Source organism: Euprymna scolopes, chromosome 2 (genome assembly GCF_053919585.1).
Source record: "Euprymna scolopes isolate OS-2025 chromosome 2, ASM5391958v1, whole genome shotgun sequence".
NCBI lineage: Eukaryota > Metazoa > Mollusca > Cephalopoda > Sepiida > Sepiolidae > Euprymna > Euprymna scolopes.
In genome coordinates, this window is record NC_136483.1 from 162,192,299 (window position 1) to 162,207,345 (window position 15,047).

Below are 15,047 nucleotides of genomic sequence, written 5' to 3' on the forward strand. Positions count from 1 at the left end.
TGAAAACTCATTTATCAATTACAAAATTTGGTCCTAATAGTGTAGACGCACCCAATATTTTTGTTTCATCATGCGTACGTACATCATACAGTTTTTTTTTTTTGTTTTTTTTTTAATATGGGGAAATTCTGGAAAAGAACCAATATATAAGTTGTTTTGGTAAAATGTTTTTTTTTTTCAATAATATTTCACTCTTTGTGGATACCAATCCTTTTTTGTTTAGAATCTTAACGCATGTTAAATATAACAACAGCGCATATATGAAAGAAGAACAGTATAGTTACATTCCAGGATCCAAATATTTATTTTTCATGCAAAACAGACCCTCCAGCATATTAGTTTACACAAAGAGTAAAATAAAATAATTGGAAAAAGATAAAAAACATTTTACTAAAACAGATATATATATATATATATATATATATATATATATGCTAACTGAAGTACCCATCAACACACTTCTCAAACCTTTTCCTTCTGCTTATCAGATGAAGAAAAAAAAATTTTTTTTTTCATATTAGATCACAAGTACATTATTTAGGTTGATGATGATGATCAATATGAGCAAAGAAATTCCTGGAACACTATGAAAAGAAAAAGAAAATGCTTTCCTCTTCTTCATTTGTGTTAATTCAGAGTTATGGTTAGGTTTGCAAAATAGATTTTCGTATTTCGTAGTTTGTAAATGTATGGTATTATCGGAGTCTGTGTTTTTCAAGACAACACAACCAGAACAAGAATGATGAAAGATGGAGAACAAAGTCACGGCACACAGTGTTTGGGGTTGGCGACTTGTCGGTGGGACCATATGGTGTCATTTTTTTAAAAATTGTTGGTGCATCTTTATTAAAAGTCATAATTGCAAATCGCATTTCAAGTAAAATCACTTTTACTTGAATGCCATGCAGAAATAAGGGTTAGGGTTAGATTAGAAAAAAAAAAGGATAGAGTAGAAAATTGCAAGTAAAAATCCATTTTATATTATGACATTCATTTTTACTTGCTTATTATTAAATACTAAGTTATCTCCCCTGCTTTACAGCAATTTCTACTCTTGTCAATGGCGGATCAAGTAAATGATTTTTTTTCTAATATTTCAACATGGCATGTAAGTATGTCTGTTTTTCTTTAAAATGCGATAATTGTAAAGAAGGACTAAATTGTTTTCAAAATGATTTATAGTGGAAACATTTTTTCCAGTTGGATTGATACTCAGAAGAAAAATTTAAGAGACCTGCATAAAATGGGTATCTCAGTTGGTAAGTTTAAGAAAATGAATTAAAAAAATAAATAAAACAAAAAATACAACAACAATGACAATAGCAAACAGACAAAGCACAAATAATGAAGTGAATAAAACCACTATAGATAATAGCTGCGTATAGGTTAAACTTTGAAAGTCATATATAGACGTGGGGATCAGAGATGACAGACTTCCATATATAACTTTATGGAAATTGTTTTTTCTTTTTTTAAAGGAAGTGTAGTGATAGCAGCTAGCATAGTCTCAATTGAATTAAGCATGGGTGATTCGTTTATAATCTATAATGATAGACCTGCAAGACTTTATAAAAATTGAGACCACTCCTAGACTTCTGAGCTGAGAGAACAAAGGGCATGTTTATACAAAAACTGCTCTCTCTAATAGCCAGCACAACATGCCAATAGGGTGACTATGAGCACTTAATAATTCTACAATAATCTATAACCTTGTATGGTTCTCCACCTTTCCTAAACCAGTCTAATAAAACAGTGACAATGGTATATATATATATATATATATAAAATAGAGACCATTTTTCTCCACTAGAAAAAAAAACATTATCACAATACAAATACAGGAACCACATAAATTCAATATAATTACACTAGCTGCCAATATCTGCTGCATGTTTTCTGGATTTTAGTAGATTTCATTTAATATCGTAAAATCCCATAATATTTACAAGGAGAGTTACTCTCCCAAATAAGACATATTTAGAGGTGGTGGCAGGATACTTACTCATTATTTTCTACATTTACTCTTCTTGATCAGATTGGGAACTTCGATACATTTGCCACATTTTTTCACAACCACACCATTCATGTTTACTTTATTCTGTACATTAAACATTCATTCATTACAACTACTCTGTGTAAATACGAACCCCTTTCTTCAGAATTCATTAAGTTCAGGTCTTGATTGGTTGTTCACATACATTTACTGGATTACGGAAATATCAGATTAAGGGAATTTTGAACAGTTAAAAAGCACCTATCGAGAACTAAACAACATGGCAGTGGCTTTAACAAAAACAATAACTTTGACTAATGCAATAATATCTAACTTTGTACGTTTCCTTATACCCCAATAAAGGAATCAGATATAACTGCCCCCCCCCCATTCTTTTGTATATTTTTTTCTTATCGTCATTTGTCTGAAATTTTATGCAAATTTGTTAATATAAAAACAAATGCAGTGACAATTAGGTTCTGGTTTCCTATTTCCATCATTTGTAGCAACAAAATAGCAGGAAATTAAGAAACTTAAAACACGGCTGTAGTCAGTGTTTCTTATTCAATTACTGCTTTGCTAGCATGACTCAAAAGTTTTAAAAAATGAAACAAGAGAGCAAATGAAATCCTTGCCAAGAAGTAAACATTAGTTGTTTCATTTTACAGTGTATCAACCCCATTCTGTTTATATAATGCTGAATCTAGTAATTCTGGAAAAGTTTTTATGTTTTCAATTCTTTAAATCTTCAAATATTTATTCATGATGCTTGGTTTGATTGTTTTGTAGAAGAAAATTGTTGTTGTACTTGTTTTGGACTTTGCAGAAAATAGTTGAGTATTACAAAGGATAAAAGGAAAAAACAACAACATTTGGTGGATTTTTAGTCAGAAAGGGGTTATCTTCACACAGCCTGATCTTTTAGCACCAGATGACCTAACAGGTATTATCACTATGCCAAAGTGGAGCTGGGAGTAATGGTAAATAAGGGGCAACTCCACATTCCCCACAGCTCCCAAAATGGCACCCTATCACTGGATGAGTTTTAAGGATTGTAAAAACATACTCTTATGTACTCTATTAGATTTATTGTTAAAAGCAAGAGTGTTGCTGCTGCAAAGGCATTGTTTAATGTGTTTTAAATCTAGTGAAAGCAATCTCTCCCCACTTTCAAAAGAAAAAGGGACTATTCTAAAAAAAAATTAATACAAAAAACAACAAAAATGTACAACATTGGGCAAGACATTTGCAACAACATTTGAAAAGTGATGGAGTGTTAATAATAAAAAAAAAGGCAACGATAAAAGAAAAAGATTCTGCCTTACTTGATACTGTCGAGCTATGGTTAACTGTTCAGTTGCTGCTTCTACTTGGATCTGGGCACTTTCAACATTTGCCTCAATGCTATCTATAAAAATAAAAAAATAAAAAATAGACAAAATAAATTGGGGAAAGCAAAATACAAATTATATGCTCTTGTTATTCACCGGGCTCACAAGTGTATAATACTTCTTGATATTTTTCCAGTTTTACAAACTAATTTCCAGCATCATCTGGCAGGTTACATAAGCATGCTGAAGCATGACGGTCAAGTGATTAATTAAAAATGCCCCCCCCCCCCATGTTAGCAATGATTTTCTATTTAGACATTGGTTTTCGTCCAGAATTCCTCCTATAATAAAAATAAAAAAATATCTGTATGATGTACATACCCATGATGAAATGAAAATATCATATTCCAACAATCATATAAATTGATCATATTTTGAAATAAGATAAATTTTATGAGGAATAGAAGAGCAACTGTCTTGTTCGCCATTTTGAAAATAATCTAACAAATAAAACAAAGGGAGATAACTCGATAAACTGGCAAGATTTGTTGTAATGCTTCCTAATTTCCAATAATCGCTTAAAAATGATTTTTATAGAAATAGAACTACTTGATGAATTTACTAAATTTTTGGAATATGATATTTAATATAGGAAGGAATCTGGACATAAACCTAGACATTTAACATAGGGGAAGGGGAAATTTCACAGCATGATAAAAGTCATTTTTAGTTTAAAAAAAAAAAAAAAAAAGATTTAATTTCATGAATTGCATGCTTTCATTAAAATTCATTAAAACATTTTGTCTTTTGACAACTGATTGGCTAAATAAATTTGGCATTCTTCATCTGCTAGAAGATGCGACACAAAGTTCACCAAGATTGGGTTGCAAACTTGAAAAGTACCTACTTCATTTACATTGCTCAGAAGTGATTCCTAAGCGATGAACTGGTTTGACTGCAGGTTTTAAATCATCAAACCTGCAATCATAGTCAGCTAATGTACTTCCTAACTTCCGGCGTAGCGCTACCGGAAGCAGTGACGAGGCAAATCTGTTCCTTTGCGTTTTTTTTTTTTTTCTCTCACACCTATATATCCCCTTTTAATACGTTTTTCCACTTGTTTTTTTATTTAATAATAATTGAAAAGTTTTTTCAATCTTATTTTAAGAATTATTGAAATTCGTTTTATTTTTCAAAGAATTATTGAAAACATTTCAATATCTTTTAAAACTATTTTCGGAATATTATGTATTGGATACTTTTTATGCTGCCTGAAATTTTGTTATTTTGATTTCAAGAATTTTATTTTTATATTTTCATAAACATGTATTATATAAATTCAAGTAAACATTTTTAAAATAAAAAATTTTTTTTTTTATAATTTCATAAAAATATTTCTTATAAAATTTCAGTACTTGTACAGTTTAGTCAAGACATCATTTTTTCCCCTCTGATCTTTCCCTTAATAGGATTAAAAATCAAGACATTTCATGCAAATGTAATATGCACAAACTGCAGCACAATATCTGAGGTGTGTTATAGGCCTATTATCTCTTCACTTCTTCGATAATCGTTGATTCCTATATTTTTTCTGCTGAGAGTTCACTGCCAAAATCGGTTAAAATCGATGGAAGGAGTAAAATCTTTTCTCTCTAATAAATTCCTCCTTCCCTTGCCACCACTTTACACCATTGTGAGATCATTCACAGGGGATAGTTACAAAACAAGAAAAGAAAAAAAAACGATGGTAAACTTCTTGTGATCGTTCACAAGGGACAGTTACAAAACAACACAGATTTGGGGTTTCTTCGTAGTTGCTAAAAAATCTGGAATGGACTTAACCGAATCGAAAGGTTATTTATGCTACCCCCCCCCCGCTGTGTTTTGTTTTAGTTTTTCCCAGACACGTTCATTTTTTTTTCCCCTGATTTTTCCTTTTTTTTTAAAGTTTTACGTTTGTTCGCTGTTTTTTTTTAGTTTTGGTTTCACCGATTTTGTAGAGAAGTTTACCATCGTTTTTTTTTTTTAATTTTATTTAAACAGAGTTATTACTACGCTTATTCTTTACTTTAAACCACCCCTTACACACACACACACACACCTAAAAACAACAGGGCAACGCCGGGTACCCCTGCTAGTTAATAAAAAAAAAAAAAAAAAAAAAAAGGTGGGGTAACACATTGAAGAGGAGAAAAAAGTTGGATTTTTTTTTCACATGGAAATATGAAATTAAATTTTTTTTTTTTTTTTTTTTTTTTTTTACAAGGGAGTCAACATTTATCAAGGTCGAAATAAGGGTCAATCGGTGAACACTGATACTGGTAATAAGAAATTGGATAGAAATTGATTATTTACAAGGATGGCTCAACAAGAAGTTGTTTATGTTGCACCTGAAAACGACCGTATAGTCAGTTGGAAACAGCAGAGTGGTATAGTGTTTCACAGACAGCTCTATGAATTTACATTTCGTTGTAGGTATAGATATAATGTAAGGGAAATTGTTAGCAGTGGTTGAAGCCTGATGAGTGTTTGTTGTGAATGTTTTACAGGGGAAGAAGACCATAGATTGAAATTCAATCAAGCACCTGCTATAAAAAATAACGCTAGAGCAGAGATAGACATGCTTTGTCTCTTCTGTGATAAAGAGGTAACAGGGAGAAGAGCCAATGTTCCAACATCTATCATATAAATCTCACCCATCTGCTTAAATGTATGTATGTATATAGGTCTGCCTAAAACTTTCGACAGAGGCGACAGATTTTCACGATCTCGTGAAAATCTGTCGCCTCTGTCAAAAGTTTTAGACAGACCTATATATAGTATCGTTTTGAAGCTCGACACTTCGGATGACAAATATCGAAAAATTGACTAAAAACATAAATTCCTTCACCCTTTTGCCGATATTTTCGAAAGCCATCCCCTCTTTCCGATTGACTAGCCTTAATTTAAACCTTCCTCACTTCCAGTTTTGCAATGGACGCAACAGCAAAGATGTCACTTTTTTTTTTTCACATTCTTTTCCTCCTTTGCAGTACGGGTTCGAGCCTGCCTGCCTACTACCACTTTTTTTTTTTTTTTTTGTACAACATATATCCAAACACCCGGGCAACGCCGGGCACCCAGAATAGTTAGTCATCAGATTAAAATTAATATTTTGACTGATTTTTTTTCAAAAAATTATAAATGAATAATTGGTATGTCACTCACCTATTCCTTCTCCCTGTTCGTGTACTAAAACGCCAAGTTCTTTGAATATTTGGTTCACATCTTTTATGTCACCCTGATAAAAAGAAAAAATTGTTTTTTTTTTTAAGAATCACAATGCCAGCCATGAAAGAATTAATTTTGGTGCTTCTACACTATTAGGACGAAATTTTGTAATCAATAAATGAAGTTTTCAGATAAAAAAAAAACAACAATGGTTTCTACTGATGTTTTTGTCAATTCTAATAAATTACAATAGTAGCTTCCAAATTGTGCAGTTGAAATTACCTGAATATTACTGAATTATTAAAAAAAAAAAAAAAAACTTTAATCATGTTAACAGATGAAAATTTGCTGCCATCTTGTTTAAATCAAAACGGAAAATTACCTCCCTTTTGAACTCTCCTGTCTCTTACAATCGTTTTCATAAAATTCTAATTTTTATTTTCGTTAATAAATAATTTTCTACCTTATCGATTTTCATAATTTTTGGATATAATCTTAAAAATACGAGGAATACGTAGATACTATTGTTTACATGTGAAATACAGTTTTATAATTTCTGAAATTTCATCCTAATAGTGTAGAAGCGCCTTAATTTAAAGGCCAATGTTGTGGAGGAGTACTCCAAGTATCATAGAATTCTTAATAATGTTTAAATATTTATTCATGCTGTAAGTTTCTTTTTTTTTTTTTTTTTTTTTTTTTACAAAGACATCACCACATTATCAAGGCCCAGAGGCCACTCAAGGATAAGGGTTAAAGAGTGTACAGTAGAAGTTGGTCAATATAGTAATCATTAGTAATGAAAATTTGGTAAATTTAATAACTTATATGGAACGGCTCATCAAGAACTTATTTACTTTAGACTTGAACAAAACCATATTGTAGTCAGCCGGAAAGCAGGAAAACGGAAGACAATTCCACAGGCGTGCAGTTCTAAGAAAGAAGCTTTGTTCATGGAATCTACGTTTAGGTTTAGGCACAGATAAAGAGTGGGGGAAATTATTGATAGTGTTTACAGCTAAACGAGTGTTTCTTGTGAAAGTTTGGCGAGGGGGGACCATAGATTGAAGCTCAGTTGAACACTTTCCATGAAAATAACGATACATTAGAGACAAACTCGCAACATCTCTTCTGTGAGATAGAGGTTGCAAGGAAGAGAAAAGGACATCTCCTACGAGGCTACGAAGTCTATTTTGAACTCTATCAAGGCAGGACAAGTCCTTTCTAGCAGCTCCTGCCCAGATGTGGCAACAGTATTCCATCCTTGGACGTACCTGGCTCTTATATAGATAGAGAATAGCATCAGCAGTGAGATATCTACTGGATCGATAGAAAGATCCCACCATTTTTCCAGCGGCCTTGGCAACAGATTTGATATACGTGTTCCATTTAAGATCAGGAGTAATGGTCAAGCCCAGAAGCTTGTCAAAACTTGAGGCCTCCTGAAGACGAGAGCCATTCATTTCAATTGATGACAAATGTGGATTAGAATGTTGATGATGTAAAGAGAGAAGCTTGGTTTTAGATGCATTAAAAGTAACCAGCCACTCCTTTCCCCATTGTACTACGTGCTCAAGATCAGAGGAGAGAGAATTGGAGAGGACATGCTCGTTTACTGTCTTAGATGTGGTACCATAAATGGTAGTGTCGTCAGCATAAATGTCTACAAATGATGTAAGGATATGATTTGGAAGATCATTAATGTAGATCAGGAAAAGAGTTGGGCCCAGGATGGATCCCTGAGGGACACCGGCATTAATACTGTGAGCTTCTGATTTTTGCCCCTCAACTACTACTCTTATAAACCTATCAGAAAGAAATGATTTAATAATTGAGAAGACTTTTCCAGCTTCCAGTTTCTATGTAATATGTTTTGTACAGCAATTTTCAAGCATTAATTTCTATTCAAATACTTAATAATTGTAATCTTCAAATAAACTTTTCCATATAATTCCACTGGTTTAAACAAATTTTATTATATATTGCTTTTTGTCTGTTCCATTTTTTTTTCTCAAACTCCTGGGCTGATCTGGCTAAAATGTATGCATCTTTGTAATAAGTTGCAGTGAACTAAGTAGTATGGTATCCGTGTTGTATTATGAACAGGTAGGTGTCACCAGATGACCTAACGATTATTATGATTGTTAAGGAAACAAGATATTTTGATAAGGTTTGGAATTTGGAAAAATGGGATGACAGCTAAAATATATATTAAGAATCTTACTTGGTCAAATGGAATGTTGGAAACAAACTTGGGAATTTTAGTTTTAGCATTAATTAGTAGTCACGTGGTCAGAAAGCCAAAGATAGTTTTATATGCAGTGAAACTCCAGGATACAGTGGCCCTAGGATACATTTTTTTTTAAGTTACAGTGTGGAATATGATGTTTTTTCCGGCTCCTGATTACAGTATTTTCCCCGCTTTACGGTGTTATTTATAATGTTATTGGATTACATGATGAAGAGGAGGTGACTTTTTTTGTGCTATGTAGCATTAATTAGTGGTCACATGGTCAGAGTTAAAGATAGTTTTATACTGCAGAACTCCAGCATACGGTGGCCCTAGGATATGATTTTTTTCAGGTTACGATGTGGAATACAATGTTTTTCCGGCCCTTGGTTAGGGTATTTGCCCACCTTACAGTGTTATTTATAATGGTAAATGATTAAATACATGTGTATTATATACTGTACTGTATTTTTTTTTTTTTATTGAGATTGTCGGACTGACTTCCTCATCTTGGTCGTTATAGTCACAACGTTTCGGCCGTTTTGCCTTCCGGCCTTCATCAGGTGTTTTGTATCGAACTGGGGAACCGTTTGTTAGGAGTCTCGAACCCAACCCTTTATTATTATTACGAGGGTACTGTGTTTGGACTCCAACTAGGCTCTGGGACATAGTTGATGATTCTGTTTTGAATGTTACTTTTCACTGCCTTCGTTCAGGATTGAACTCAGCACCTTTGGGTAACTGTAAACTTTGAAACAACGTCTAGGACAACTCGGCCATATGTCACTAGGAAAAAAAAAAAAAATACAGACAATTACTGTACTGTATTTTGTTACTAATTTTTTAGTGTCATATCCCGGGGTTCTACTGTATATACGTAGACAGAAGAGTTAGAAGACAGTTCAAGTCTGAGAATGGAGTCAACAGTCATGGAAGCATTCGACTGGGAAGATAGTAAAAGAGAAGAAACAGTATGCACTGAGAGGAAAGAGTTGCAGCCATGAATAAATGTTTTAAATGTGGAAAAACAATTTGGTTGCCTGAGTTTTTTAGGGAGGAAAATGACTTACATTTTCAGAAGCATCTAGAGCTATATATCAATGACTGCGACTACAAAAAGGTATGTCCTTCCTTTGTCTGGGGCAAAGCAAAGGTGTTTGTTTGTTCCATAAGCAACTGTTTGTAAAACGTTATATATCCGTGTTTGTTGAACTGTATATATACTTATAAATTATGTGCACACGCACACTAGACATCATCACACGTATCAACAAGTATGCACTCAAAATTTTAGAAAAGATATGGACGGTGATACAAACATACATGAACACTAGATGATCATAAACGTGCTACGTATGCACATGTGTTATATACTCAGTATATATACATGACATTATACAAAAGTAAACACATTGAATAGACTTTATGTAGACAGCTATATAACATCTGTTCAATACATAGTTAGGGGCTAACAGATTAGTTACCACAATACTGCATTTACTTTAACAGTTTTCTCAGAAACTACTGGCCTAATCTGGCAGTAATTTTGTACAGATCTTTACTATAAAGTGTAACAAACTAAATATTACAGTATCTGTTTGATGCACAGTTAGCAGTTAATAGAGATTAATCGAGATTAGCACTTTTATACATAAATAAGCACAAATTTAACCATATTCAACAAAAAATGTTTAATATATACCCTCACTTCTTATCTTAAAATAAATCTTTCCCTATATTAAAAATTGACTTTGTGGCAAAAAAATAAATTCAGGTTTTATCTGTTTGTTTTATAGATGCGATGCACGTCAAAAGTCAATCAGTATCGATCAAAAGTTATCCTTTTCATTTTACTTATTTTCGGGGGTCCTTGAAACCTAATTGATCCTTTTATTTTAAAAAGGATAATTCTGTTGAGAATTTAAGGGTGCTCCTTGAAGAACAAGTACAGGTAATTATGCAACACACACGTTGTAACACTTTATGCTAATCAGGTTGAACTGGCTTCTTCGTTGGCCTGCATTACATCCTGGACCATGCCAGTTGTAATGTGGAAAAATTGTCGAGTTTACGTGCAACATACAATGGAGGTCGTGGATGACACACACACACACACAAGAAGCAAACAATTGTCTTAAGAAAAATTAAGCTTCAACGGAAAACAAATTTACACAAACCTCTAACTTTCGGATGGCCTCTTCTCTTTCATGGATTAATTCAAGATCAACATCTTCTTCCATTTGGAGCACTTGTCTGGTTTGGGAAAATCTGAATATGGAAACACAGCTTTGCATTAAATTTGATCTATAGTCATAAGACTTGAAGCAAGATTACCTGAATTAACATTTCTTTTTAGATTAGCAACATTTTCTAGAATCAACATATAGATTTTAATCAAAATAAGGAATCTAGACATAAGGTTTAGTATCATATTTTGATTTTAATTTTTATAAAAAGGGGCATAAAAGTGAAGAAAAATTATTCGGGAATTTATTTTACCCATCCTAGCATGGCCATTCTTCTTGTATATAACATTTTAATAATGTTTTCATATAAGAAATAGTAAATATATATCTTTTCATGTCACAAACACACCACATTTTTTCAAATATTGACTTCTATGTTATTTCTTCAAATAAAAATGAAACATTGAATATATAAATAATTTTCAGGTTTTCTTTTTCCACACACAATTATATATATATATATATATATATATATATACATACACACACACACACACACAATGACGCCAAAAAGAAAGTCTGCACTTGTCATTTAAAATAAACAAAAAAACTGCAAATTTAAGCTAAATTAAATTTAACTTTAAACAACCTACATTTGATTCTCCTTTTATTCCTCTATACTTTTACCTGTTCATATTTGACTTTTAATTGAAGTATCCTAGTGTTCGCATCAATTTAAAAAATCCATTCAAATCAAGAAGGCAAAAAAAAACAAAAAAACTCAGCAGCAACAAATGAGTTTATAAAGCTAGCTTAAAATATCCACCTTTTAGGCACAACAAAACATCTCTAATCGTTGTTGTTCCAGGTTATACAATGTAACATTTAGTCCATATGCCTTGACTTTCTCTTAGTGATTGTCAGGAGCTCATTAATCTCCCCCTTTCTGGTTTATCCAATCAAGAAATCTGCTGCAAATTAAAATATGAAGGAAAAACGGTACAAATGACTGTCCAAAAGCACCAAAACACCAGCAGTGTTCATGATGCCCATAAATCTGGTTGTCCTAGAGTTACTTCTTACAGGGAAGACAATGCTATCAAGATCTGCAGCCTCAGAAACAGATTTGAAATGGCTCCTCAAATCCAACAACAGTGTAATCTTGTGAAAAAGTGCTCTCTTTCTACAGAGAAGAACAGATTGAATGAATTTAATTTGCGAGGCTGTGTTTCAAGACACAAGCCAATGATTTTGGTAGAAAGCGCCATCTGGACTTTGTCAGATGCAATGAAGATCATGATTTTTCATATTAGTCGAAAGTGATTTTTAGCGACGAAAGCAAGTTCAATAGGCTAGGCAGTGATGGTAGGCAAGGATGAAGAATTTAATCCTAGGTGCAGAGTTTCAATGCTGCAAGGTGATGGAGCTCCAGTTTTGATGTGGGGCGTTATTATTGCCAATGGTTCAGGGCCTATAGTTCGCTTGCAAGGTCAAATTATTTCGACCAAGTAACTTAATATTTTGATTAAGCATTTTCTACTCTACTTTAGTTGGAATTTGGATGATAATCCCATCTTCATTCAGGATAAGGCTCTCATTCACACAGCTGGCAATGATAAGAGGTTACTTAAAGAGCATGATATTCAGTGTTTGGATTGACCTGCATAATCTCTAAACCTTAATCCTATCGAAAACGTATGGCATTATAAGCAACAGCTACGCAATGATAAAATTTCAAATCTGGAAGAACTTTGGACAAAAATGAAAGTGAGATGCTCTTTCATTGGAGTATTGTCAGACTAATTCAAGGAATGTCCAAAGGATTGCGGATTGTCAAATTGCAGAAGGGCTATGTTACTAAATATTAACGAGTTCATTGTATTCCTGTTGCATTAATGTTCTTAAGTTACATTTAAATAACATATTTCCATTGTGCAGAGTTTCTTTTTGCCTTCTCAATTAAAAGTCAAATATGAACAGGTAAAATTATAGAGGAATAAAATGCGAATCAAATGTGGTATAGGTTGTCTAAACATTTACATTCAATTTAGCTACAATTTGTGGTTTTTAATAAAATATGACAAATATTGACTTAACAATGCAAAAAAAAAAAAAGACAATATTACTCAATATTTCACCCGACAGTAAAAATATTAGCTATTCACTCTTGAAAAATCCCACAAAACAGTGGATGAAACGTGGAGTAATTTGGTCTTCCTTTCCATTGTTAATTCGTACCATCGGATTTTATCCTTTTATTATCATATACATTAGTGTTGGGACGATTAATCAGAATTGGGAAAACCGGAATATTTGAGGGTATCGGAATCGGAAAAAATTTTCCTGATTTTTCAATGCCAAAACGATTCTCTTAATTGTCTTTTTTTTATTTGATTTTTGTTAAAAGCAAAATCTTCCATTGCTGGCAATAATGATAAAATACATGCTTATTGATTTTAAATGACCAGTGAAGCTACAATCGATAGATCTTCCTCCACAAGTATATTTTTACGTTTAGGAAAATATCTGCACATTTAATATGTGTGTTTTTACAGTAATCAAGGAAAAAATACAATTCTATAGTTAAATATTTAGAGATTTATAAAGAATTGGAATCAGTAATTTAGTGCGGAATCGGGAAAAATATTAGAATCGTCGGATCACTAATATACATATTAGTGTGTGTGTGTACACCCAAAATAAATAGTATCCTAAAAATCCCTGAAATTTCATATCCTGCATTGCTGATGAAACACAGAAAAATATAAATACAATTGAATAGAAAATTGGGATCATGTGGAATGGTCTCCTCATCCACCAAAACTTAGTCCTTTTGATTTTTTTCTGCGGGCATGTCAAATGTCAAAGTGTACAAAAATAAAAAAAAAACAAACAAAAAAAAAAAAAAAAACAATACAATTGACAATGAATAAGTGAATGTGCCAAAATTGACGTGTGCATTTTTTACACCAAGCTTACATAATTTTTGTGAAATGCATCAATATTTACATCATATTGAAGATGTTGTCTGAATAAATTTTTTGATTTTTATCAATGTAAAAATTTTTATGAACACTATAAATATATTCAAAACAGGTTGTTCAGAATTTAACCTATTTAAAAAAAAAAAAAATTCATGGAATGAAAATGTCATATTCCAACAATTATGTAAAATGATCCAGTAATTTTTTGTTTATATAGAAAAACGTTTTTTATGATTTTTAATAGGTAATAGTAAATCGTAGCCATTACAAGGCTGCTTTTGCATCTCTAATTTAAATCGAGTTGTCCCCCTTTATTAAAAATTGGTGGAGTGAGACACACCATCTCTGCTTACTTACAAAATTTGATTTATTTAAAACTAAAACTACTTGATCAATTTAGGTGATTTTTGTTCCATGACTGGTATTCATATCAAAGATTTTTCTGTATTTATTTATTTATTTTTGTTGAATTCTAGGCAACAACCGCACGACATTATAATGGATAATTTTCTAATAAAAAATAAATTATCAACTTACCCTGGACTTACTAAATGGTCATCGCTTTTTTTCTCCTCCTGTTCAAAATGCTGAAGTAAATTTAGAAAGATTTAATTATCTTACATATTAAATAAAATTAAAACAAACAAAATTTTTACAACGTTGCAATGAGATTGTGCCTGTTCATGCATTTTTTTTTATTTAAGTAAAAATTAACGAAAGCAAAATATAAGCACACCAAATATAGCAAGTTATAAAGCCAACAAATAACAATAGTTATCAATTTCTTTTTAACTGAAGTCACTCCAGACAAGGCATGAAGCTACTTAATGTAAAGAGCTAAAAAGAATCAAAGATGATTAAGTTTCATGATAACAAAAAAGGGATATGGAAGTAAAATCACTTCAAAACAATGATAAATTCAAAAGCAAAATAATCCAACAAAGACGAAAAATTTGTTTGGGTGTAGATTTGTTTGTCAGAAAGCTTTTTAACCTCCTTTCCTTCTCTATAAGACTCTTGAAGGGGGCTTACTTTTGGGCTAATCTTTTTTGGATCCAGAGGATAAAAAGCTTACCTAGGAACTCTTTCCAGGCTTGGCTTGTCTGATAACTA

The 15,047-nt window shown here is 32.1% G+C and overlaps 1 protein-coding gene across 8 annotated transcripts in view; it reads right to left on the reverse strand.

Annotated features, from left to right (window-relative positions):
- The window catches only part of LOC145298110 (syntaxin-7-like), a 156,438-nt gene that overhangs the window by 73,613 nt on the left and 67,778 nt on the right, over positions 1–15,047 (reverse strand). For all 8 annotated transcript variants that reach the window (XM_080144304.1, XM_080144302.1, XM_080144300.1 and 5 more), the window contains exons 7-10: positions 14,472–14,521; positions 10,942–11,032; positions 6,532–6,604; positions 3,319–3,401 (exon numbers count right to left, since the gene is read on the reverse strand). In XM_080144304.1, coding sequence (XP_080000430.1) covers positions 3,319–3,401; positions 6,532–6,604; positions 10,942–11,032; positions 14,472–14,521 — 297 coding nt within the window. The remainder of the gene's footprint in view (positions 1–3,318; positions 3,402–6,531; positions 6,605–10,941; positions 11,033–14,471; positions 14,522–15,047) is intronic.